We start from the raw sequence: 26,935 nt of genomic DNA, 5'->3' as shown, positions 1-26,935 counted from the left end.
AACATTTATAACTAATTAATACTTTTCATATGTAAAAATAAAAAAAATAAAAAAAAAATTTGATCGTTAATTTTAAGTACCAATTTCAATGTTTTTTTTTTTTTAATTTTAACTATCAAAATTTTATGTTTCTTTAACTTCAGATACTAAATTTCAATTTATGTACCAACTTTAAAAAACATAGTTTCACTTGGCGTTGGAAATTTTTTTTTGTTACCACAATCACAACTTTTTGACTTAGACACAACCACAACTTAATTCATTTATTATTTTTTAGTGTTTATGAGGCTTAAGCTTTCGTGTTTAAAACCAACGGAAGACCACTAAGTGCTCAGCACTTTGCCCGAGTGATCGGTGTTAAAAAATTCACATTTCGTATGGTTTATGACATAATTCAAAATGTCTTGCTCCAAGTTAATTAGTATTTGAACTAAAAAAAATTTAATGTCTTACTGTTTTACTAAAAAACTATTTGCATTTGATATTTAATCTGAATTTTTTAAAAGAAAATTCATAAAATACGAATATGCATAATCGTACATTTGCAACATATGTAATAAAATTAGTGATGTGTTAAATAAATGGAGTATTTTTTCGAGATGACAGTACCGCGATGTGATATTATTAATTCACTTATGTTATAATACATATATATTTATTAATAGTATTATATTCTAATAAGTATAAGTTCGTCATTCACTTATATTATAACTTGATAATTAATAATACCATATGAAGGTGTTACAATCACATTAAAAAAATTCAATTGTAGATGTGCATGGTATCAGTTTATAAATTATTTGTCTTAAGTAGTAGATTATTAATTTTTAGACACTGTAACTCATGAAATACCTATAGTAAAAGATCGAGGAAAGCAATTCGATCAATTGCGTATAAGTACAGTGTAGATAGAGACGGAGAGGGAGTGAAAAGGTTGAAAGTTTAGATAAGAAGCCGTAGTTCATCTCTCACCATACTCCCCTATATGAAATTTAAAACACGAGGATGGAGAGATGCCATTGCACCCTTCTCTCTCTCTCTCTCTCTCTCTCTCTCTCTCTCTCTCTCTCTCTCTTATGCTTTTTTGTTGGCATTTACACCTCTCGTCCCTCCATAAATGCTATTGCACCCTCTCAATACGCTCTGCAATAACTCCTCCCTCTGTCACATCCTCTCCACCAGTTCCTCTTTTCTTCTCCCCTTCCCTAAACTCTCTCTCTCTTGACCATTATTCTATCTCCTCTTTTTTCTCGTCCGTTTCATTCTCTCTCTCTCTCTCTCTCTCTTCTACATCATCGCATTGATCTTCTTAAACCCTGTTGTGCAAAACACTACAAACAACTCCTCCTACCCAGAAAGAACTTGGGAACAGATCTGATATCTCTCTCTCTCTCTCTCTCTCTCTCTCTCTCTCTCTCTCTCTCTCTTCTACATCATCGCATTGTTCTTCTTAAACCCTGTTGTGCAAAACACTACAAACAACTCCTCCTACCCAGAAAGAACTTGGGAACAGATCTGATCTGACCTCTCTCTCTCTCACTATCTAGTCTGCAAGCCTCAAAGGGTCAGCTCCCTAGCTTTGACCTTTAACCAGCTATCTCCAATTAAGCCACCATTTACTCCTAAGCTTTTCTTTTCATCTACACAATTTTTCCGTTATTTTCATCAGTCAGAGAGAGAGAGAGAGGGGGGTGGTGTTGGACGTTATAATCTTTGTTGAGTGTGTTTGGAAAGTCAATTGAGTTTAGTACGTAGGAACAAAAAGTGATTAGACTTTTTGAAGGCCCAAAAGCAAAACCCGTAGTCCTCTCTGCCCTGCTGTTACTTGTAACAATCTTATTAGCTTTGCTTTGCTAGACTAGACACTACTAGTGCCAGAGAATCTCTATTAAAAACCATAACCCACACCATCCATACCCACCACAACCTCATCATATTCAGAGAAACGGAGAGAGAAAGACAAGAGAGAGATGAATGGTGACTTTCTAGGGTTTCTTTGAAATCAGTCAAAAATGGCATAGCCGGAAAAATGCTTCCGGCAAGTGATAAATATACGACGACACTTTCGTTTAAGGGAATAAAGTGGTTGGTGTATTTCAGTCATCTCCTCAGCTAATTTTCAGGTCAGTTCAATTTTATTTTGGTTAATATATTCATTTCTCTGTACGTATATTTAGTAATACCAATTAAACCTTCATTCTAGGGAAGAATTAGATTAGTAGTTTTGTGTAATTAGAAAGGGATCTAAGGCATGCATTTCAAGTAAAATCCTTCTCGGTTGAAACGCTTAATCTCTCTCTCTAGAGAGAGGGAGAGAGAGAGAGAGACTACTGGTGTAGGTATGGTATATACATGGTTTACAGCTTTATCTTGTACATTTATTTCAACTTCCACAGTGGAATACAGATCACTTGCCCTTTAAACTTATCTACCATTTATTGTCCTCCGTTTTTAGCTTCTCTATTTCTTATTATTTTCTCCAAGGTTCTTTTTTTTTTTTTTTTTTTTTTAAATAAAAAATTCTTTCTTGGTCTGAGTTCTTTAAAATGTTTATTTGAGTGTACTTTCTTTGTATATATGATTGACCCATATTTATTTTTGTTTGGCAGATTGGAAAAATTAACAAAGAGAAAGACAAAGAAATATATCTTCCTAAATTTTAGGGCTTTGGAGATAGACTGAGAAACTATGTTTCAGCCAAGCATGTTCGAGAACCACCATCCTCTGCTAGACATGAGCACCACCCACAAAACCTCTGATAGTGAAGTGATGGGAATTAAGAGCCGAGGAGGAGGCATCGACGACGATTTCGAGACCAAATCGGGTACCGAAACCACGGAAGCTCCGTCCGGAGATGACCAGGATCCCACCCAACGCCCCAAAAGAAAACGCTACCACCGCCACACCCAGCGCCAAATCCAGGAAATGGAAGCGTAAGAGAAAAGACAATAATATTCTTTCTTTTCTTTTTGGTTTTTTTTTTTAAATTCTTTTAGGGGTTTTGAAGTAGTAGCTTGCTTCATTCCATTTCATTTGTGATGATGATCGATCAGATTCTTCAAGGAGTGTCCTCACCCAGATGACAAGCAAAGGAAGGAGCTGAGCCGTGAGCTAGGGTTAGAGCCTTTGCAAGTCAAATTTTGGTTCCAAAATAAGCGCACCCAAATGAAGGTAACGCCCACACCCACATAACATGATTACATATATATGCCCAAACCCCAATTAATTAATTCACGCACTCTAATTTATATACATACGTTTCCAGTTTAAACACATTTAAATACTTTCAAATTAATGTATGACGTGCTAGCTACTAGCTATATTATCTTTGACTTTGAAGTAATTAAGTGTTTTTGTGCAACCTCTACACACATTAAGCTTGAATAACTTGTCCTTAATTACATGTAACGTCTTTGGGTTTACTTTGTTTATCAATTTTGACATGGATTATTATATTCTTAGGCCCAACATGAACGACATGAGAACTCAATTTTGAAATCTGAGAATGACAAGCTCCGCGCTGAGAACAATCGATACAAGGAAGCCCTCAGCAATGCCACATGCCCCAACTGCGGAGGCCCAGCTGCTCTTGGCGAGATGTCGTTTGATGAGCAACACTTGAGGATCGAAAATGCTCGTTTACGAGAAGAGGTAGATCGTCATCATTAGAAAATAGGAGAAACTTTAGTGAGACGATCCTATATGCTCATTGTATCTATTTCTTGCATTACATGACTTTCATGTGATAAAAGAAATAGACCTACAAAACATATAGGACAGTCTAATGGAAGTTTTTCTCTTAGCAAACACATAATACATATTTGAATTCTCAAATGGCTTAATGTGTTCATGGCTGGCCTCCAGATTGATAGGATATCCTCAATTGCCGCCAAATACGTTGGGAAGCCTTTGTCCACCTCGTTTTCTCACCTTTCGCCTCACGTGCCTTCCCGCTCTCTTGACCTTGGGGTCGGGAGCTTTGGGGCTCAATCTGGTTTCGTGGGAGAAATGTACGGATCCGGTGACCTTCTCAGGTCAGTTTCAGTGCCCACCGAGGCAGATAAGCCGATGATCGTTGAGCTAGCGGTGGCGGCCATGGAAGAACTAATTAGAATGGCTCAGGCTGGAGACCCCTTATGGGTTCCTGGTGACAACAACTCAACTCATGAGATTCTAAATGAAGATGAATACTTGAGGACGTTTCCAAGGGGAATTGGGCCTAAACCATTGGGCTTGAAGTCTGAAGCTTCAAGAGAATCAGCTCTGGTCATCATGAATCATGTTAACCTTGTGGAGATTCTCATGGATGTGGTAATATACAAGTTTAAGTTTGTATAAATTAATATTTGAATATATATATATATATATATATTGAACTATATCTAGCTAGCTAATTAAATTTGTCATGTGTAATATTTCAGAACCAATGGTCTACTGTGTTTTGTGGCATTGTTTCAAGAGCAATGACCCTTGATATCCTATCAACTGGAGTAGCTGGGAACTACAATGGAGCCTTGCAAGTGGTACGTACACACAAATTAATTAGAATTTGGATTCAATCACTTAGGGCTGTTTGGTATCCTTTTCGATTTCTTTTAATTTTCGTCAATAGCATTATGGATGAAATATATGAGGAAATTTTTTTTCGAAAACAGTTTTTGAGTAGGATACCAAACGCACCCAAGTCAAATTAATCTTAGTCTAACATGTACAACATAATTTTTCAATTATAGATGACAGCTGAGTTTCAAGTGCCCTCACCACTGGTTCCGACACGAGAGAATTACTTTGTAAGGTACTGTAAGCAGCATTCTGATGGGACTTGGGCAGTGGTTGATGTTTCCTTGGATAACTTACGCCCAAATCCAATTTCAAGAAGTCGAAGAAGGCCATCCGGCTGCTTAATCCAAGAATTGCCAAATGGTTACTCAAAGGTAATTAATTTTTCTCACTTTAATTTCTAACTAAGTTGATTATATATTTTCTCTCAACTAATTAAAATGTGTCATGGTAACATTTTATATGTATGTGATTGTTTAGGTTATATGGGTTGAACATGTAGAAGTGGATGATAGAGCTGTTCACAACATATACAGACCCCTAGTGAACTCTGGTCTTGCCTTTGGAGCCAAGCGTTGGGTGGCTACACTTGATAGACAGTGCGAACGTCTTGCAAGTTCAATGGCCAGTAATATACCTGCTGGAGATCTATGTGGTAATTAAACAATACTATTTACTTAATTTCAATCCCTTTGGTATATAACATGATAATTTTCATAATTAATGGCAAATTAATGAGTATTCTTATACATCTTACAGTGATAACTAGTCCCGAGGGGAGGAAAAGTATGCTGAAGCTGGCGCAGAGAATGGTGATGAGCTTCTGTACTGGAGTTGGTGCTTCTACGGCGCATGCGTGGACGACATTATCAGCAACAGGCTCTGATGATGTGAGGGTCATGACCAGGAAAAGCATGGACGATCCTGGCAGGCCTCCTGGGATTGTTTTAAGTGCTGCAACTTCCTTCTGGATTCCAGTTCCTCCCAAGAGGGTTTTCAATTTCCTGCGGGATGAGAACTCCCGGAGTGAGGTATATATAAATGAGTCCAAATTCTCTGTTGATCTTTTTCGTGTACTGATCGATAAATGTCCACTAAAACTGAAAAGTCGATCAAAACGTTCTCTGAACTCCAACTAATGTATACAAGTACAATATCAACACAAAAAATATGAATCTCAGAATTAGGGCATTGTTAATGTGTGGCATTTTTGATTTCCAGTGGGACATCCTTTCAAATGGTGGGCTAGTGCAAGAGATGGCACACATAGCCAATGGTCGTGATCCAGGAAACTGTGTCTCCTTGCTGCGCGTGAATGTAAGTCTATCTTCAGCAGCATGTCCTCTTCGATCACAGTACAGTATATATTGTCTTTAAAAACTATACATATTAATTAATGTGGAAAATTCGATGGTCTTAATTTGTAGAGTGCAAATTCGAGCCAGAGCAATATGCTGATACTGCAGGAGAGCTGCACAGACTCAACAGGGTCGTACGTGATTTATGCTCCAGTTGACATAGTGGCCATGAACGTTGTGTTAAGTGGGGGTGACCCAGATTACGTAGCACTTCTGCCCTCAGGTTTTGCGATCCTACCCGATGGGCCACCTGCCGGAGGATCATCAGGAGGAATTCTAGAAGTTGGGTCTGGTGGCTCCCTACTCACCGTAGCGTTTCAGATCTTGGTTGATTCGGTTCCCACTGCCAAACTCTCTCTCGGATCTGTGGCCACGGTTAACAATCTAATCAAGTGCACGGTGGAGCGGATTAGAGCTGCAGTCACATGTGATCCGAACCCATGATGATATATCTAAGAAGCCTCATATATATGGTGAGCTCACTAATCATTAGCTTAGTTGATTAATTAAAATAGATAGCATCTTCACATTTTGTGGATTTCCCTACTTATCTCCCTTATTTTAATATTTTCATTCTCTTTTGTTTGTTCAATTTACAAAATTAGGGTGTGGAAATCGTAATCCATTAATCTTACTTGGATTTATTGTTGACCTGGACTTAGTTTTTAATTGTCTTGTATGTTTTCGATTAATGCAGTGGAAAAGGAAAGAGGTAGAGGAAGAAAGCAAGAAGGTAGTTTACTGAGAAGTTGAGAACAAGGGGAAGAAGTCAAGAACGCACCTTAAAATATCCTTGTCTGGTGGTGTTTTGTTGATGAGGCAGAGAAGCAAAAAAGCAAGTCACCATCCAACAAGGGTAGTGGGTTCGGGTATTGACTTACCCTAAACAAATTAAGATGAAAGTAAACTTGATCAGGCGTATGTACCTTAATTGTTAATTATAATGTTAGAATAACTCTATGCTCACAGCCCTAGTACTACTGTTTTGTCTTTGAATTAATTAGGGTTAGGGTTAGGATTAGGGTTTACTGTAGGTTGGTAATTTTATAACTGTCTAAGCCCTCCTGGTCTCCTTCTAGCTAGTAATTGTCTGTCTTTAAAAGAGGTGTTAGTTGGACTTCTGAAATCACATTAACAATTAATGGTTTCAATTTCAAGTGTTTGTAGCTTTCAGAATGATCTTTCTTTTTTTTTTATGGGATAATTATGATATTGCAAATGAATGTTGGATTTAAGGTGGCCGGAGGAATTGAAACAGATGATCATCTTCGATATTACTAACATTTTCGAACCATAATTGCCAACTTCAGTTTACTTGAAGCCTCAAGCCCGATGAATTATTTAATTTAAATCAATTTGATTTTTGAACAATATTCTCAAACTCAGCCATTGCTGCACAAAGTATAATTTGAACTATATATAGAAGAATGGCTTTATTACACTTTACCCACCTGAATTTTACAGTCAATCTCACTTTACCACCTAAAAAAAAAATTGTGTTAGTTTATCACCTGAATTAAAAATTTGTTGCAATGTACCCACCTCTAGCTCATTTTGTCTAAATTTTTATTCAAAAAAAATGTGTTTTGGTCTTTTCAAGTTAGTTCATATTGTATCAAAGTGGGTAAAATATAAAAAAAATTATTTTTATTGTAAAAATAGGAACATAAAAAAGATCAAAACACCCTTATTTTTAACAAAAGTTTAGATAAAATGAGTAAGAGGTGGTACATTGCAACAAATTTTTAATTCAGGTGGTAAACTGACACAATTTTTGTTTTTTGGTGATGAAGTGAGATTGATCCCAAAATTCAGGTGGATAAAATGTAAAAAAGCTTAGAGGAATATATAAAAGAATATTAAGTATATGGCGAAGGAGAGTTGTCTGGCTATCATAATTCCTAGCCACCCTAGTCAAATTTATGACGCCTATATATGGTAGAGTACGTAATTAAGGAATTGGTATTTTAGATTCAAAATTTATGTTTTGATTTAGTTTTGTATTGTAAATCTAAAAATGTGTGAACAAGAGAAAATATATTTGGAACACTTTTTGAGTATGTCAAGAGTTACATTTATAGACTCAAATGATATGCCCTTAATTTTGTAATACAGAACTAAAATATAACATGATGGTGAATGCCAAAGATTCATCCAAAATAAAGGTAAAAATTATTGGTTGTCCTTCAAGTTAATTTTGGTGAATCATAGGAATATTTTTCTAATGTGGTGTCGTCTTTAATTACGTTAAGAAGTGATAGCAACATATATTGACAATGACACAATGATGCCGGCCTGATGGAACTAGGAGGGCACAATGACAATGTTTAATTGGCATTGTATCGGACTTTGTAGACTAAAGCTTTCAATTTTTGCAGAAATGATTTGAAAAGGGAAGTTGAAGAGGATAACGTTAAGGCCAGGTTGTTGGTTCCAAATCTCTACATGAGTTCTACTTTTGAGCCATATTATATATGTGAGGTCATATATATAATTATGTGTGGAATATTATTAGGTGGTCTGCAAGTACTGATCGAAATCACGTACGTACCACCTCGATTTTAATGAGCTAGGCATCAAATTAAGACCAAATTGATGGTTTTAACCAAACGGTTGTTGAAATCATTGAATGTATACAGCAGTAAATTTCCAGGGGCCCCCCTCAAAAATTTGAAATAGGTGGTGCTAATTGCTACCCCTGCATGTGGCTGTTGTACTAGTTACTACTATCAAACGCATCCCTCACTTAATTATGTCCAGCACCTGCGTACCTGTAAGGGAATAAAGTCCTACGCTTACGTTACCAACTGAACAAACCTGCAACCTTCATATTTAATTTATCTGATTTCATCAGCTGCCTCGTTGTCTATCTCTTTAATTCTTTGTATACAAATAATATGATATCATTCCTCAAATGAAGTTGCGGATGGCAATCGGCTATTACTTAGAAATTAAGTTAAAAAAAACTCTTGAATTTTAGAAATACATGCATTAAATCCTATTAGGAATGGGATGAAAAATAAAAGAAGTAATAGTCAATATTGAAGCAACCATGCATGCTTGTGGTAGAGTAAATTTTACGGCATCGTTCATCCGATATAGACCTAAGAATAATTATATATATACATATGAAGAAATTTTCTCTTAATTGTCTAAATGTCAATTTGAGTCATTTATCAGGTGGACTCTAGTTTTAATATGTAGTACGTATTAATTAGATTGATAGTATGTTGAGCATCACCAATCGATGGGGTAAACTTTATTTGTAGACTTGTAGTGCCATGTTAGATTTTGGAATTCTAATGGATGCATGTGAGGCAAATTCATGGTCAAATTTGATCTAAGAGAAAATTATGGTATATCTGATCTAATGTCAAATTAGAGCAAATTAGGCCTCACTTACTATTCAACCAATAAAAAATATAACATTTTTCATCAATTTCAATAAATTAAATAGCTTTTACTAAATCAATAAAATAATATTTGCTCTAAATTTTGTCTCATCCATTAGAGTGACAAACTTTTAACGGAACAAATTTTTATATTAAAGTGCTACATGAGTTAGTAAATGACACTTTTGGCCTATATATTTGCCCCATTCATTGGTGATATATGCTCTTTAGAAGGAGAGAATACGCCAAATATTTAGGAACAAGCATTTATACATAATGAAGACTCAATGCATGCATCCATCAATTTGAGATGAATTTTGTAGATTTTTTAATATTTTCCATACATGTATGAAGTTCTTTTTTTTTTCGGTGCGAATGTGTGAAGTTCTTCAATAAATCATATTTTCCTCAATCATTAATTATAAATCATTTTCCCTTTTTTTATTATAAATTATTTTCACCTTTTGTCAACAAAATAAGGATGCTAATTATAAATTATTTTGACCAAGTTATCTTTAAACGAACTCATTTTAGTGTGCCTAGGCTCCTAGCTATAGAGTTAGGGCACTAGGGCGCCATTCCCATTTATATTTGTTAATTTGAATATTCTTTTTCAGATTTATTTGCAGTAGTACTATAGATAGATAGACACCAACTACGCAGCCAATGAAATGCCTTTTTATTTTTGGCCGCTAGCCAATGAAATGCCTTAATGGCCGTAGACTGTCAACTTTGTACAGATTACAAAGATATAGCATTGACTCTGTACGTACCACACTACCACCCAACAAAATTAAATAATTCTGACCCAGAAACATATATAAAATAAAAAATCAAATTTCATTTTCATGCACATATATATGGTTTAGGATAAGCTATTATGGTTCTTATACAAACAAATTCATATGTGCATAAAATCAAAGTTGATTCAGATTTACGATCTTATAGTTGTGTGTATTGTTTTGTACAAAGCATATAATAGTAAAGAGTACTGCGCGCCTACAATGCAGCAACAGTGTTAATTAAAAACGATGGTTGTGAAATGCAGTGACCATTTATTTTGGCACTAAAATTTGCTTCCAGAAATTTATTATGGCATGTCGGAGGAAAATAATAGTATTGCTCTAGCTTTAAATTAAAGAGAGATATATCGACCAAAGAAAATTAAAATCGTGTGCGTACCTTATAATAAGTGTCAATTTATATCATATGCTGAGAGGACGTACGAGAGAAGCAGTGAATGCATGATTGATATGAATATAGGAAGAGCCAATATATTAGGTAAGCATGTATTTGGAAGAGAGAATTTAACAACTGAAGCTTTTGCTGATACGTACCCACTAAATTATTGTATGTAAGCTTTTCCATCATCTTCTTCTTCTGGGATTCTTTGTTTTTTTCTTTGGGTTGTTTAATTTCTTGTAATTGTGTAACATATTAGCACAGAAATAGATGGTGGTTGCAGATACAGTTGTTGTGCTTTTATTGAGTTCATGGAGAAAAGTGGTACTGGTTAGGTTTGTTTAGGTACTTTTTTACTGGCTGAGAAGTACTGGAAGAGAAGGAGTTGTTGAACCACTAAACTAATATATTGAACAGGAATATTATCTGTTTAGTGTTGTAAACAGGAATATTTATATACTGTTAGAAACATCAATGTAAAAATTATCTCGGAAATTGATGTGACAGAAATGATATGAAACAGGTAACAATTAATTTCTTAATTAAAAGAAATATTATTTTCACTCTAAAATAATTAATAAGCTACCCTTATATGTTGGATTGGTTATACCACATAACAGTATATCGGTTATATCCTATAATTTTTATGAGCGATGAAGCTTCCATATGGTTGTTCTAGCTTATTGCTCAATATTTAAATAAAGTGAAATGATATGCCTACATTGAAACCCATATGAGCAAGAGTGAAAGACATTGATGGAACATATGGAGTACAATAGATACACTATCATTTGAACTTCCATGCAAGTCTTGTATGCTCCAAAAGAGAAACTACAATATATTAATGAGCTAACTTAAGTCTCCAAGACTCCAACATAATTATGTCATATTTTTTTATTTGGCCTCTTTCTCCTTTTCTTCTAGAGCTTCTAATTAAATGCACTCAAAGATCTAATCAGTGCTTCTAGCTTAAGACAAAAAAGAAAACAAAATTTCAAATTTTTCCCTGAATGTATTGAAAAGAGAATCTGAAAAGATGAATCCAACAATTAAAATAAGAAAGAAAATATTTTTCTTTAGATATTTTGATTTGTGCACCATAGAGGCAAATTTGGAAAATTCAATTTTCTTTGAGAGCTGGGGTCTACTGATTAAACATTTGGGTACATTCAGAAGCTACCCATTTTGTGGAGTGCACCAGCCCATACTGTAATGCAATGCATGGGGCAGAGTCCAATTAGGAAGCTATGTTGTGGGCTCTATCACCACACAAATAGTCTAGTATTGTGTGCATGTCATTGGCCCATAAAGTACATAGTTAGGCAATGTGAAACAGTAATATGAAACAAGTTTAAATCTTGGTCATCACGGAAACAGAGGTTTGACAGTTTGAAGTTGGTGTTTCAGGTTAGTGCTTAAGTACTAGAGCCAAACTAATCAGGTTAGTGCTTAAATATTAGAGCCAAACTAATCAGTTTAATGCTTAAATACTGGAGTCAAACTAATAGTGTCGTGCTCGTGTCGCTATATATATCCAACCCAAAGGCTCAAAAAAGCCTGAAATTAGGGTCCGAAACTTAGTGCTAGAAATGCTGGCGATAGGATTGTAAGTTAATTTGTAACTTTCGGGGTATATCTGCTGTGGTGGCAGATTATCCCCTTTCATAATATTGCAGATACATTACAACAAAAATGGATAAATGATCAACCTACATCCTTTTCTTTTTTTTTTCTTTTTTTCTATTTGAGAAATATTAGATTCTTCTCTTTGTGTTTTTAATCTTCTCATGTTTATTATGCAGTGTAGTTTCACGATTGAAATTGTTAATTTTCAAAATCACTTTTTAAAAATCATATCTGCAAAAAATTGATCAAATTAAAAATTATTTAATCATCTAATTGTTTTTTTTTTTTTTTTTACTTTTCCGCTTGGTTTATGATAATGTAAACTATAAATATTTTAGACAACAATTGTTATGAAGTTTCTGGAGTTCATAATAAAAGTTTATGGTGTCATCTCTAATTTACTATTGGTGCATTGACTCCTCAGTTTGACTTGGCTTCAGTTGTGTTTTCTCAAATACATATAGACCCATATCAGAATTATGTTATGCTGAGTATTGTGTTGTCGTGGCGGGGTATGTCAATAGAGATTATCCACTTATAAAGATGTGATGCAAAAGAAAAAGAGGAATGTTAGCTGTCTTTTTTTTTTTTTTTCTTTGTTCATTATGCAGTATAGTCTCATAATTGATTATGTTCATTTTTTTAAATTATTTAAAAATTATCTCTATAAAAAATTAACCAAATCAAAAATCATTTAGTTATTTAAATATTATCAAATATTGATAATTTTAGTAACAATTAAATTGTCCGTGTATTAGTAAAGCTTTCACGGAGGATTTCAGCACGTTTACACTTGTTTGCTTCCATTTACTTAATATTTTTATAAGAGCAAGCTAAGGAGCCTTGAATGTCGTTCCTTACTAGAACTACCACAACTGTAGTGTAGGGTAATCCAACATTATCAAAATTAGTGTTGACAATGATTGCATGACAAAGTTTTTTCGAATTGAAAGAGAAAATTAAGGAGGCACCGATACATTGTTTACAAGATTCAGGGAATTGGGATCGAATATGGTTTTTGTTGACAGTGTCAGTATGCGAAATTTATAGCTTAAGAGACCTTGTTGTCTTCTTCCTGCAGATAAATGCAGATTTGTTTTGTACGATCATGAATTTTTTCAAGACCATTGCTATGATTTAATTTTTATGTTCCGTTCAGATATGGAAAACAGAATCTTTTTCATTAACTGGGCTCCTGGTGCAGCATCTGTGACCTATATTGGACTATATGCATGCTATAAAGACAGATTTATGAGATACAGTCTGAGGTGATAGCAGTGGGTTTCAACGAGTGAATACAATTCTGATAGAAATGTGGTAGCAAATAGAAAGTTGATGTGCTTATACATCTTGAGAATCTAGGTATTAACTTGCAAAAACAAGAAAAAACTACCACTATACATTTCCCTATATAATTTATAACCAAGACAGCCAAAATATGTATTTCATTAAGTGCCTCATTTAGTTGAATGGATCCAACAATTTTGTCTCTTTCTAGGACATGCAATAAAGAAAACAATATGCAATTCTGTCTCTTTCTTCTACATTGATTTTCTTGTTTGTTTAAGGGTCAGTTCTTTAAGGTTAAATCGGAAAATACAGTGATAAACAAGAAAGACACTGAAAAATATGATAAACCGGTTCACTTTGAAGTGGGATGACCGATCAACACCAACACCGATCGATTGACAACTTATTTTTTTTATTTTTAATTAAAAAGGTATTGTAACTATCCATTAGTTGAATCGCCCCGTAGTATTTTACAGCCTAACAATGATACTTATAAGAATGTCTTTTATCTTTTTGTTACAAATACATGTGAAAAATAAATATTCAAATACAAAACACAAAAGTACAAGTATTTGGATTCATGCTAATTTTGTAATTTAATATTTGTCAGTTACAAACGTGTGATTGTGTGATAGTTACAATGAATTTAACTCTATTGCCAAACTTAAAGATGACAAATCAAGTAAAAGGTATGTCATCCATCTCTCAAGCAAAACTTTCAAACAAAAAAAATAGATATATTAGGTTGATTGACACTCATTCATCATCGCTTAGAGCTTAGGATTTAGCTTTAAGGTTATGTACATATCAACACGCTACATTACACCACCCTATCGAGTACAACTGTACAAGCAAAAAGAAGCAAGCCGATTGATCTACCTTGTAAAATATCAGCGGACTTTATAACATGGGCTTTTTAACATTAAAAAATAATACGGTGGGCGTTTTTTAAGAGAAAAATTAAGTAGATTATTTTATCAATGCAAACTTAAAAGTGAACTTAATGATGAATAATTTTTTATTTAATACTTGGTAATTTTGAGTTGATGCTTAATTGTTCATGGGCTGATTGTATTACATTAGTATTTAGATTAAGAGAGCTTTAAACTAAGAAAATGAACTTGGAAGATGATATGATTCTAAAATTGATCAATATGTTCCGCCACTGATCCAGTTGACAACAAAGAGAAAAATGCAAGATCACAATATGGCAAGAGAAATTGTATCCTTTGATGCAAGATAATGTGCATGGTACAAAGTTCGACTATACATGTACAACTAAAAGCTGGGTTGAGCCAATGTGCTGCATGCTCCAACAATATTGTAAAAAAAAAAAAAGTTAAATAGTACCATAAAAATGAAGAAACTCATATTAGGTTACACTGTTACAGTGGCCATGGAAGTCGACCAAACTATGTTAACTCTTCAATCGTTTTCTTTGACTACCCTCTTCAATAACTCCCTGCAAGTCAGAAGAAAAAATATCAAAATAAATACATAATTTTACAGCACAGCTTGCAGAAAACAAATGTACCTCCACTGCATGCAAATATATATGAAAATCAACCAACTGGCATACAGACATGCATTCCACAAAATAGGATCATCCCAAAATGAGAATGTCACAGGTAAAAACAAAAATGGCAAAATGAAATACTAACCTATCCACCTTTTCCATTTTTTTATCAGGATATCACTTGTACACCTTTAAATTTCCAATCTTTGTAAATTATTAACATCCTATAGTAGATCATTATCCTAAAAATAATTAAAGTCAAATGCACACCCCAATACTTGACCAAAACTAGGCATAGGCATACCATAAATGAACTGTAGAAGATTGTGATCTTCCAAAGATCAAAATGCTTATTGATGCAAAACATTTTTAAAAATAATAAGGTTATTGAATGTTCTAAGATAAGATTTTCTGGAAAACATATGTGAAAAAGTAAAAAGTTTAAAGGAGTATAAGAGATATACCCCTTCATCTTGTGCAAAACCTCCAGGGGATACCACACTAGACTCGGACCTGCATTTAGCATGCACTATCGGACCTAACTGTGACCTATCCATGCCCGCTGTTGAGCCGTCAGGTGCATTCAAGTACACAGCACCTTTATACATCCACTCCTCTGTCTCATCACTATAAAAATCATCAAACGGCTCTCCACATAATGCACATGAATTCTGATCCTCATCAGCAGGAACAGCCATTTCTTCATCACTCTTCTTTTCCACAATGGTCTCAGCAGGCAAAAATCCAGGAACTGCATCAGTTCCCAATGCCTCTGCACCACTGAGCCACATGGTTGTATTTACAAACCATTTACGAGAGGGCTTCTGCTTGCGGCTTTTTGACATACGGTTCTTTGTTACATGCCAATCCATATGACTGCTGTGCTCTTCTTGGCACTTGAACCGAAGGCCACAAGTTGTGCATTGTCTTGGGAGATCAGCATATAGGGCATTTATTGCAGATTCATGACGTAGCTTGAGAATGTCGGCATTAAACTCAATTCCTACAGAATCCTAAACATTTAATAACTTGGTTGAGATACGACCCAAAATTGCATTAGAAAATCAACTTATCAAAACTAAAACAAACATAGAGCGATATCATTCAAATACCTGCAGAGGGCTTTGATTTGTCAACGAGATCAAACCTTGAGCCATGAGAGAACTAATCAAACCAGAATATGCACTCCCTTGCTGGTTGCTAGAGACAACTGGACCAGCATTTTGGACAGGAAGTATGCCTTGAGAGGAAGGAGGTGGGGGACCAGGTGGTAGAGGAGGCAAGCTTTCCCCTCGTATATGCAAAGCACTGCTTGGGATATAGTGCATTGGTAAGCTCGACTGTAGACGAGGTACAGGGTTTGCTAAAACTGTACTAACAGCACCACCATGCCCTTGAAAAGAGTATCCATGATTTAAGGGCGGTACCGCTAAATAAGGTGGCACCTGAGTTTCTGCTGATGAAAGAAATTTTTCTCGTGCCTCCTGAGGTGAAAGAAATTGTGGTTGTAAATGACTGACCTGCACCTGGTTTCGCTGATTAGCAGGTATCAGTCTGGAATTCTGACTAGTCATCTGAGTTAACTTCGACCTCAAATCATTGTTTTCAAAACCCTCTAACTGCTGGTCAGGCATATATAAGGATTTATATGGACCTTGATTGTTGACAGCATTGCTAGAATTTATTGAACCATATTGACTCCTCTGGTTCGGCAATGGAAAAATTAGTTGCACAGGAGGCGGTTGAGAATTATGCACGTTTACTGGAGGTCTTAAACCCATTGATACTGGTATAACTGATCGAGAGTCAGCATCTGGAAGCTTGTCAATAAAGGGAGACATTTTCTCACCACCTGAAGATATACCACTTGTCACAAAGGGCATCTGGAAATTCCTGCCTCTTCCTTTGGAATTAAGGAGATTCTGTGAAGACACAGAGAGATGAAAAGGCGTGTTCCAGGCTTCTTGAGGATAGTGAGAACCCAGTTTATGATTTGTCTCAGATTGGAATCGAGATATCTTACCCATTGATCCACGACTGAACTGCAGGGGCAATATAGAATTTTCAGAGATGAGCTCAAATGAATCAGAACTATTTTTCACATTGCTCTTCAGAAGAAAACTTGATGCAGGACAGAAGCAAAGGCTGCTATCCTGCTGCAGTAATACAGCAAAACACAGAACTTCCAGCAACAAACAAAAGAGAAAAGAAAGAGAGAGAGAGAGAGAGAGAGAGAGAGAGAGAGAGAGAGAGAGAGAGAGAGAGAGAGAGAGAGAGAGACTATAAGATCAAGTAAGGAACGTAGATAGATGAGTTCTAGGGTTTGGAAACCCAAGAGAAACTCTAAATCAGAATTCTCTGAAAAAAGTAATGCATAAACTGCCTTTTACAACCTAATGCTTAAGTTTATATAGGAAAACATATTCCTCAACTGACTAGGAAAACAATAAAGGCAAATCTAAACAAATAAGGGAGCATAATTACTAAAAGATCTAATAAAAGCAGGAAACTAGACTCCTAATCAAACTAGGAAACAGAAATTAGAAGGTTACTAAAAAACCTAAATCTTGGAAACCCTAATAGATGCTCCTGCATCAAAACTTGAGAGCGAAAGTACCAATTATTGAGGGCAACAGTCAGGAAACATATGACAGTACTTTACCATGTTTTACTGATCATTGGAGAACCAAAAATAGCATCAGTTTGGGATAATTTAGGCAAGAAAAGCTAGGTAATTATGGCCTGAGAGAAAAAAAGACTGTTTTTTAGATCTTCTGATGCTACAGTTTCTGATCAGTTGAGTAAAGGGTTGGGATTTTCAAAGAAAGGTTCTCAAGGTTAGGAAGGGTAAGTGCACCTAGTTGTGGACCTTGTGGTATAAACTTCAAAGTAGTCACAGATGCACAGAAGAATCAAAGAAAGGCATCTGGACACTGAGAGTATTAAACCCAAACTACTAATGGCACACAAAGGCCCCAAAATGCAAGGCACAGTAGCTAGAAAATAATTTTTGCAGGCCCTAATAAATAAAGTGGAAGAATCAAATTAAGTGGGAAAAAAAGGTTCAGAGCCTTAAGGAAAGGCAGGAATAGCCTATAATATCAGGGAAGCAATTATGAAAAATTGTGATCCAAATAACTAAATGAAAAACACTTTTGCAAACATTAATATCATTTGACGTTCATCTTAACTAAACGAAAAATGATTAAAAAACAAGTAGGAAGAACATACACCAAGTGGGGGAATTGGAGCTTCAGCTATAACAGAGGACTGTTCGGATGATGGTAGATGTGCCTGACTAGACCAAGTACTCCTAATATCCGACTCCAAGGGGCTTGCATTCAGTGCTCCAAGGCTAGGCCTTGCCCTGTAGCTTCTAGAAGGTGGTACAGTTGAAGGCATGAAATCATTACTCCTACTGTGATCTGCTAAAGTTGGGCTCATATCTTCCCAATCAAACTCTTCCTCTTCGGTATTCTGCCATGGCATTGGAGTAGCCTTATGGTCAAGTCCATTCAGGCCCAGCCGCCCAACCTGCAGAGGCATATCATTTGAGCTTCTATCCCCACTGTCTTTTCCATATGCATCAATTAGAGCTCTTGGTCTTTGATGTTCAAGTCCATTACTGAGATTATTATATGCAGAAGAAGTGTCAAACCGATTCTTACTACCATCAAGATAGTGTTTTCTTCGCCATTCAGTCGCCTCCTCATCTCTACCAACTGCTCCACCAAGTCTATAATCAAACACAGAATTAGATGAAGATGCCCTTTCGACAAACCTTTTAGGAGAATTTTCTACTTCATATTCATCAACTGCAGATGGTAGAGACCTATCAATCCCAATATTTGAAGGTGATGATGATCTCGCAAGTCTGGCAGTTGAAGATGAGTGCAACTGATTGGACCCAAGGGAAAAAGGTGTATGACTACCACTTCCTGTTGAGCTCAATCTTTGGGATCCAACCTGCAAAGATAGAACCACTGCATGATCAGAATCATACTTGTCAAACATAATGGCGGGTTTCTGAACATATAAAATTTAAGTTGAAGCTCCTATTACATGCTGCATATTCAGCAGGATGACAAACAAATTACAGATTTGAAATGTCACTGTTGTCTACCGTTTAGGTACAAAAATTTGGTGACAGAAAGCGATATATATATAGCACTAACAGGTTTTCCAGTCTAAGGACCAGTGAACAAAGCAATGCTTTAACAGAAATATTGTTTTTTAAAGGAAGTATTCTAGTCACTATTATTTAGAAACTCTGTGCAAAATGAGAAGAAAAAATTTAATTAGATCAATGGTGGTAAAGCTAAAGAAATGATCAAATAGTCTGGATTCTAGAACCCCCAACCAAAAAACTTTAACCAACAGAAATATAAATAAATTTTCCACTACTACACTAAATGCAGGCTGCAGTCTAGCCCATGTATATTCAGATCAACTGAGGGATTTCAAAGGAAAGCTTACACTATCTACATTTGAGTTTTCCAACTGACGCAAATATTTTGGATTGACATGGATGCCATGAGTCGGTCGAGGAGATTCAGAGGCCCTCAAAGGAGGTAATCCGGATGATTGTTGGTTTACTTGTGGGGAAAATTGCAGTTGTGCTTCAATCCTGCTAAGGACAGCAGGTGGAAACACTGCTGACCAAGTTCCAAAGAGGTGGCGCATGGAGGGATATTGGTTAGCGGGTACTTGCCTGTATGCCTCGCAAAAGACCTATGCAAATATAAAATCATGTGAAACTAGAGTAATGTGATTCATAGAGAACTACTAAAGCATACTTAGAAAATCGGGGAAACAAAAATACATCACATTCTGCAGTTAGATTAGATCACCTCAGGTAGACGCGAAGAGAAGTACTTGACATATTCCCGGCCAATATTCTTGACAATACTGTCTAAAAGATATAGTGAAGGCAGTTTTTGCTCAACAGGGACCTGCAATAGACAAGTATTAAACAATTAAGGGAATCTTCAAAATTGACTACCATAAACAGCAGCGAGACTTCTTTTGTGGCTTGACACAGATATTCCAATTCAACTGCAGTTGAATGTTCAACATTCAATAGAGAAACTACAATCGGACTAAAGCTGCATCATAAAAATTCGATCCTAGTTCTTACTAAGGTGGTTAATTAGAGTATTAACTATCAACATTGGGAAATTTCACTCGTAAATTGTTTCTCAAAACCAAGCTTCCCCGTAACTCATGTTTTGCGGGCGATTCTGTTCATAATACTCATAGGGACAAGAGGGAGAGAAAGGAAGAAAAAAAAAAAAAAAAAAAAAGATTACAACTTTCGAAGTTGTTATTCCCAATTGAGCAACATCGAGAATCTAAAGTTTAAATTTCTACGAAACCAAACAGAGAAAAAGATCAACTCGGGTCGCCTGGTGGCAATTAGAAGAACACTTTTTTCCGATTGCAGCAGAACTTGTAAGGATAGCTATTTACAATTCCTAGAACCCAAACAATTACACGAGTTCAATCTCCAAAGTTCCTAATTCATACAAATTCATTCAGCAAGCTCCGCCCCAATAATCAAAATAAGAGGTAGAAGCAAGCAACCCGCAGATACCGAAACAGACCTCGAGAATCCGGGCGCAGATGGCGTTGGCGATGCCCTTTCCGTGGTCTCTCTGCTCGCCGGCGATGATGGTGAGATCGGTGATGATGGGCTTGGAGTTGAAGATGAGCTCCGCCAAGACCATCTCGTAGAGCTGCACAATCTCCTCGGTGCTGGGCGGCGACACGTCGTCCTCCGGCGAAATCCTAAGGTCGTCGTCCCGCTGCTTCAGCAGAGCCCTGAAGCGGTCCAGCGGAGTCGGCGGCGCAGGCCTCTGAGCCAGGTCATTGGGCATGGCCCTCGCCGTCGAGGTTGTGGCTGTGGCGGCGATTAAGCGCTCGTTGTGTGGGAAAGCGAGCGTTCTAGGGTTTTCTCGGGAAAGTATGAGCCTTTCCGAGGCCATTGGAGATTGGAAGAGAAGAACAATAGTGAGTTTTTAGGGTTAGGGTTTGGGTTAGGATTGTCTGGGTTTTGTCCCACCGCGGGAGGGTGAGGATTGCATTAGGGTTTGTTCCCACCACCATAGAAGAAGAAGAATACGGTGTGTTCCGATTCCGGACTCGGCTACTTTCCTCGTGACTCGTGGTCTTGGCGTCCTTCCCCTTCCTCTTTAATTCTCTCTTTATTCTACATTTCTACTTAAACGACGTGTTTTTTACTATTTATTAAATAAACCGACACGTCGTCTACCAATTACCATGTGTTTTTCTTTTTTTTGCTTTGACAAAAAACACAATCATATTGTGATTAATATAGGTCCAAATTTCACGTAATGCCCATGAAGACCAAATTTTGATACCATATTGCGTATCACCTCTCAAATAAGAGGTGGGACCACCAATATAAGTAGGTATCACCTCTATTAGAGGTACACAATGTTATACCAAAATGTTTTGTTGTTTCACTTTTGATCCATACAGCTAGCCCAAATTTCACTTTCATCCTTATATTTTCAATTGGTTTGATTTTGGTTTTATAATTTACAAGTCATTGCAATTTAAAGATGTGTTAGTATTTTCGTCTATTAAGTTAATAAGTCTTCAAATCCATTGTGATTTTGATCCTATATTTTACAACCATTGTTATTTTGGTCATGTATTTTACAAATAATTAACAATTGAAGAACAGATTTAACAATTTAATGGACATAAATGTTAACATGTCCATGAGTTGAAACGATTTGTAAATTATATAACCAAAATTAGAACAATTGAAAGTACATATGGACAAAGTGAAACTTTGCGCAAACTACAAATACCAAAAGTGAAATTTTGCCTAAATATTGACATGTTTAAGTATACAACTGCCAAACCAACCATGTTGCATGCATGCCCATTTAAGTTGGTCTCATTCATACTTTATGTTTTGTTTGTGCTAGCCCAATAATAATCGTATCGTGTTTATGTTGACCTAATACATAATTTTGTTGTGCTCGTATTGGCTTAAATTAAGGATGGTATAGGTTTGGTTAGCTGAACTGATAGGTTCAAAGTTCAAACTGATAACCAAACTAGCTAGTGGGTTCAATGCAGGTTTCACCAACCATATCCAAACTATCGGTTTGATTAGTTTGATGGGCTTGAGGCCCATTTCGTCCAAGATTTAATTTGAATTGAAAAACTCCTAATAACAATTAAATCCAATATTCTACAAATACAAAATTACGTGTACTAAAAGTATAAAATTCAATTCCATTAATTAATAATGATCGTAGTTTTAGTTCTAACCATCGGTATTAACGTTTCAAACCGGTAACCAAATTGATCCATCTTTGTTGTGCCATAAACGGACTATGCTCACAAATCCTTCTCTTTTTTTTTTTTTTTTTTTTTTAAATTAGAAACTTATCTCATGTTCTTAAATATAAATATCTTTTTTTTTTAAATTAAATTTTCTAATTCAAAAGCTTTTTGTAAAATAGAGAACTAATATTAAATCAACCGTGTCTAGTTTGAATTTTTTATACTCTTAGGGCCCATTTGGTTCAAGTTTTAAAAGAGTTGAGAATGAGAAAATAATTTCATTCTCATATTTGGTAACTGCAGGCATGAGATAGTTTCTTGGCCCAAAGGAATCTGATGTACATAAAGGGGGGAAAATGAATCCCTCCTTTTAGCTTGGAAAAATTATAGGGTATAATCAATATACCGCCACGTGGTATAATCAATCCAATGTGTAAGGGTATTATTAGACGATGTGTTTATATTAGTAAGGTATAATATTAATAACATCCACTCATATTATAACACATAGACTGGTTATACCACGTGTCAATATATCGATTATACAGAATAATTTCTCGTTAGCTTAGATTTGTTTTATTTTCTTTTGGGAAACCATTTGTTACACTTTTTCTAGACAATTATAGCCATTTTAATATTTAATAATACCAATTTTATCCAAAAAAACTTTTCGCATTATATATATAATAGATGAGTGTACAATTAGAAAGCTGAACAATTTTTATTTCATATTCTTGCACAAATAAATATGGGAATGAAAATAAAAAGTTAATTACTGGTTTACTTTCCTAGTATTACTAAATATAAAAATAAAAATCTTACATTCCCTTTTCTCTGAAAAATACATAAAAATTGATTTTTAATTTCGTAAATTAAACGGAATCTTATTGTTAATTTGTATGGTGTCGAACCGTATTAGGGGCTAAAATTTTTGGCTTAACCCAGCCCAATTACTTTTGTTGTAGTCGTACTGCTTTGACCCATTTACCCGCGCAAGCATCCTCCAAACACGGACTACATAAGAGAATTTTGGAGGGTGGATTGCTTACACTTCTACTTGCAAAGCCAATTAACCAAGCAGACTACTGAGACTACGAGTAGGGGTTATGCAAGGTGACGTCTGATCCCTTTTCGTGTTTGTTTCTTCCTTTCCTTCGTGCATTTCTGATTTCTGATGCTGAATATATGGTCAATGGCTCTCTTATCTCTGTCAAAGAAAGTTTTGGTTTTTATTTTTTCACTTCTAAATTTGATGGGTACCACTTACCATGATGTTTGTAGTAAGATAATCTTACCTTTCTTTCTTTTTTTTTCATGAAGAAGTTTTTACCTTTACTTAGGCATTTTGAGGACCTGGTGTTACTTTTCAAGAAGATAACTTTATAAGATATAATGGTTTGAAGGCATTACTTTTTTTGATTGAGTAAAAGCATATGGAAGTTCCTGTCAGCCTCAGCCCAGAGATGGGCACTGGCACAATTTTCTGGAATTAGGGTTGTCTTGAGGGTTTGTGGAGTTGGCTTAAAATGTGGGTTTGCATTATTTAAGCACATTCTGTTGAAATTATGGGAGAGGCATTGGACAGGAATAAAAGAAAAGTGTTCATGAATTTTGTGGAAAGGTCAATCATGCTTCACAAGTGTATAAATATGCAGAAGTTCTCACTCTCATGTGATGTGCTGAGTGATGCATTTTCATGTTAGTGCGGTTTTGTTTTAGTGTTTGATCATGAACCCCATAAGTTGATTATACTCATGATCATCAACTTGCCCTAATATTTACCAAGGCAAGAAAAATTTAAAAAACTATGATTGCATATTTGCTGTTTGTGTGATCACCGTGAAAAATAAGATTGGTATCACTGAGTACCATAGTGCTATATTCTAAGATTTCAGGCCATGTAAGTTATTCTTTTCACTTGGTTATCTGTGTTTAACTAATTTCACTGGTAATATTTGAACAATTTTGATATAGTTGCTGATGAAAATGTAATCAATGAACATGCATGTCCATCTCTAAAGCCTATATTTATGAATTGTGTATCTTTTCATGAAGCTTTTGTTCATGGTTGAAATGTGTCCCTCCAATTTTAAAGATCAAATTTAATCTGGAATGACTTGATTGGAAGCAAAGGTTAAAATTTTCAAACACCAAGATTTTAAAATGTGCTATACTGTGGCTCTTGGAGGTTTTGAGAAAAATATTGCACTTCCATATGAACAAAATTCCAAAAGGTGGGCATTAGTATTACTGGAATTGTAATGCTCTATTTAATTGTTCCTGTTTTGAGAAATAAGTTTTGGATGGCTATATTTCTGTGATTCATTGTTAAAGAGTAATAAAATTGTCAGAAGTTGTAGGCCCTTTGTTGCAATTCATTTCTTTAGCTGAATATTAGGTTTTCAAGTTATGTTTGCTGACAGATTGTTTGGTACAGTAGGGAAACTATCTGAACTATGGATGTAAGTTCTCTAATACCAGAACCCAAAAGGCAGAAGTTGGATGGAGGAGAAGAGATGGAAGGAGGCAGCAAAAGTTTAAACATACCTGCGGTGGTTATTGAAAAAATTCTCTCCTTGCTTCCAATAAAAGATGCTATCAGAACAAGCATACTGTCCAAAAGATGGGAATACCTATGGACATCAATTCCCAATCTTGAATTTAGTCAACGGCTGCATGCTAAGAGACCTCTCTTGGTGAATGTTGTGGAAAGAGCACTTCTTTTCGTGGCCCTGCTGATATAAAAATATTTGATCTTGTGTTTCCAGTGCTAGGTGATGCAGATCGTGTTAATGCGTGGATCTCTGCCATAGTAAGGCACAATGTTGAAGAGCTTTATATGAGCCTGCTTGGTGTCAAGGAACCATTTTTGTGACCGCATTCCTTATTTACTTCCGAAACACTGAAGGTCTTAGATCTAGTATTTCCCTATATTTTCAAGGTTCCTTCTACTATTTGTTTGTCAAGTCTAAGGATCTTGACTCTTAAGTCTGTGGTGTTTTCTGATGACTACTTAACCCAGCAGCTGTTTTCCGGTTGCCCAGTCCTGGAGGAATTATCTCTCAAAGAGTGCAACTGGGTGAATCTCAAGTTTTTGAGTATTTGTGCTCCCAAGCTCTTGAGATTGACCATATATGAAAGCGATTTGCAAATTTCCAGAGGTTCAGATGGTTGTCAGATTATGGTATTTGGAGTTGTCTCACATATTTTTATTACATGGGTGGGTTTCAAAATGACTATTGCTTTTATAACTCATCCTCACTAAATGAGGTTGAGATTCATTTTTATTCTGCTGAGAGTTTGCAACGTACTGCTTACCGGTCGTATAAGCTTCTTGGAGGGATCTCTAACGTGAAGCACCTGACTATCTGTTCTTTTCCCTTTGAGGTATGTTTGCTTCCCTTTTATTTGATTACAATTGTTAATTTGATCTATCAATATATTGCGTTTGTTGCATTCACATCCTATGCCACAAATAGCTTGTCTAAAATCACTTAGTCTTGATGATTGGCTTCACCCTGTTCTTAGGTGGTTCTAACTGACTAACTGAGGCGTCAGAACTCCTTGCCCAGATGCCCTTGTTCAACGATCTAACAACTTTTGTATTAGAATCAGGGCCAGATATTGGTAAAAAAGCACTATTGAGGATGTTCCAAAACTGTCCTTGTCTTCAAACTCTGTCATTTCCTGAGGTACTTCACAAACACTACAATGTTTTCTCTTGTATTGTGTTTTCTGTAATGTTGTTAAAATCGCTGAATTTTGATGGTTTAGGGCCTGTCCTTGGATCTTGCAGAAGATGATGGGGTGTTGGAACCACTGCCTCCATGTTTCTTGTCATGCCTTAGAAAGATTAGAGCCTATGAAGTTTATGGAAACGAGGAAGAGCTTTATGCATTGAAGGTTTTGCTAAAGAATGCAATGGTCTTGAAGAAGATGGTTATATGCTTGGAAAATTTTAGAGGGGGGGGCCTGAGAATATAATGGATGTTAAAAAACCGTTATCAGATCTCCCCAAAGGGTCGGAAAGCTGTGCAGTTGTTTTTGTTTGAGCCCTTGTTAAGTTTTTAATTTGTACTCTAGACTTTAGCTTCTTGCTTTGATATGCCTTCCTTTTGAACCTGCTGGTTGTGCAATGATGTGTTGTACAAGTTCAACTAACTACTAGCTTTGCTTATTAGTCAAGTGGTATATCGCTTTGGCTGATATTCACAAATGGATACTGGCTATTTTGAGAAACATCATTCAAATATTTTAATCTATAAGAGAGGCATATAGGCCAATTATACAATTGCAAAAACACTTGGCACATGCACATTTTCTTTAAACAGTCAATGGCAAGTCTTCACCATACCAGATCATAACCAATGGTCAAGGGTACTTCCTGATCATTTGATGGCTTGATTGTCTCATTAATTCATAGCTAACTAATTAACAAAAAAATTTCAATCCAAAACTCTTAACATTATGGCCTGGCCAGCCAATTATACACTGTTGTGAACGTTAGATAGCATGAATCAAGCAAGTATATATGCCATGTATCCCACATTCCCACCTAACATAAAAGCGAACCGAAAGCGAAGGTCCTCTCATTTCTTTCGAAAAATTATTGTGTCTACTTGTAACACCGCATGACATTCATAGTATCACCAATTCACATAAATTATAAGACATATATAATCATTAAC

The 26,935-nt window shown here is 35.8% G+C and overlaps 2 protein-coding genes and 1 pseudogene across 4 annotated transcripts; 2 read left to right on the top strand and 1 right to left on the bottom strand.

Moving 5' to 3' along the window:
- Positions 1-1,383: 1,383 nt before the first annotated feature.
- LOC147298589 (protodermal factor 2) lies at positions 1,384-7,148 on the top strand. The gene is made up of 12 exons (XM_086234588.1): positions 1,384-2,123; positions 2,610-2,933; positions 3,054-3,171; positions 3,463-3,651; positions 3,865-4,311; positions 4,422-4,523; positions 4,734-4,934; positions 5,041-5,215; positions 5,320-5,591; positions 5,782-5,877; positions 5,988-6,391; positions 6,616-7,148. Exons 2-11 carry the CDS (start codon positions 2,689-2,691, stop codon positions 6,360-6,362), a joined length of 2,220 nt encoding a protein of 739 aa, XP_086090714.1. The 5' UTR covers positions 1,384-2,123; positions 2,610-2,688; the 3' UTR covers positions 6,363-6,391; positions 6,616-7,148.
- Positions 7,149-14,614: 7,466 nt separating this feature from the next.
- On the bottom strand, positions 14,615-21,096 carry PCFS4 (PCF11P-similar protein 4). Of its 2 annotated transcripts, XM_086229179.1 has the most exons (7): positions 20,528-21,096; positions 19,775-19,876; positions 19,401-19,655; positions 18,156-18,890; positions 16,037-16,966; positions 15,389-15,937; positions 14,615-14,870 (listed from the first exon to the last, which is right to left on the bottom strand). In XM_086229179.1, the coding sequence occupies exons 1-7, from the start codon at positions 20,906-20,908 to the stop codon at positions 14,826-14,828; spliced, it is 2,997 nt and encodes a 998-aa protein (XP_086085305.1). In that variant the 5' UTR covers positions 20,909-21,096; the 3' UTR covers positions 14,615-14,825. The 2 variants fall into 2 exon arrangements, with proteins under 2 accessions (XP_086085305.1, XP_086085306.1); XM_086229180.1 differs by lacking the exon at positions 14,615-14,870 and having other exon boundaries at positions 15,741-15,927.
- A 2,228-nt stretch (positions 21,097-23,324) lies between these two features.
- LOC147298587 (F-box/LRR-repeat protein At3g26922-like) lies at positions 23,325-26,444 on the top strand (annotated as a pseudogene). Its single transcript, XR_015119916.1, has 4 exons — positions 23,325-23,360; positions 24,685-25,638; positions 25,776-25,939; positions 26,022-26,444. The product of XR_015119916.1 is annotated as an F-box/LRR-repeat protein At3g26922-like (transcript).
- The last annotated feature ends 491 nt before the right edge of the window (positions 26,445-26,935 follow it).

Source organism: Dryas octopetala, chromosome 1 (genome assembly GCF_963921425.1).
Source record: "Dryas octopetala chromosome 1, drDryOcto1.1, whole genome shotgun sequence".
Taxonomy (NCBI): domain Eukaryota; kingdom Viridiplantae; phylum Streptophyta; class Magnoliopsida; order Rosales; family Rosaceae; genus Dryas; species Dryas octopetala.
Note: the sequence above shows the minus strand (reverse complement) of the source record. Positions and strands in the feature narration are given on the sequence as shown.

What these genes read in the sequence shown, in the direction of transcription:
- LOC147298589 (XM_086234588.1), top strand. Translation starts at nt 2,689, where the DNA reads ATGTTTCAGCCAAGCATGTTCGAGAACCACCATCCTCTGCTAGACATG. An exon ending in CAAATCCAGGAAATGGAAGC is followed by an intron (nt 2,934 to 3,053) that starts GTAAGAGAAAAG and finishes ATGATCGATCAG; the next exon opens with ATTCTTCAAGGAGTGTCCTC. An exon ending in ATGAGAACTCCCGGAGTGAG is followed by an intron (nt 5,592 to 5,781) that starts GTATATATAAAT and finishes TTTGATTTCCAG; the next exon opens with TGGGACATCCTTTCAAATGG.
- PCFS4 (XM_086229179.1), bottom strand. Translation starts at nt 20,908, where the DNA reads ATGGCCTCGGAAAGGCTCATACTTTCCCGAGAAAACCCTAGAACGCTC. An exon ending in TCTGCGCCCGGATTCTCGAG is followed by an intron (nt 19,877 to 20,527) that starts GTCTGTTTCGGT and finishes TGTCTATTGCAG; the next exon opens with GTCCCTGTTGAGCAAAAACT. An exon ending in CAAATCAAAGCCCTCTGCAG is followed by an intron (nt 15,938 to 16,036) that starts GTATTTGAATGA and finishes TTAAATGTTTAG; the next exon opens with GATTCTGTAGGAATTGAGTT.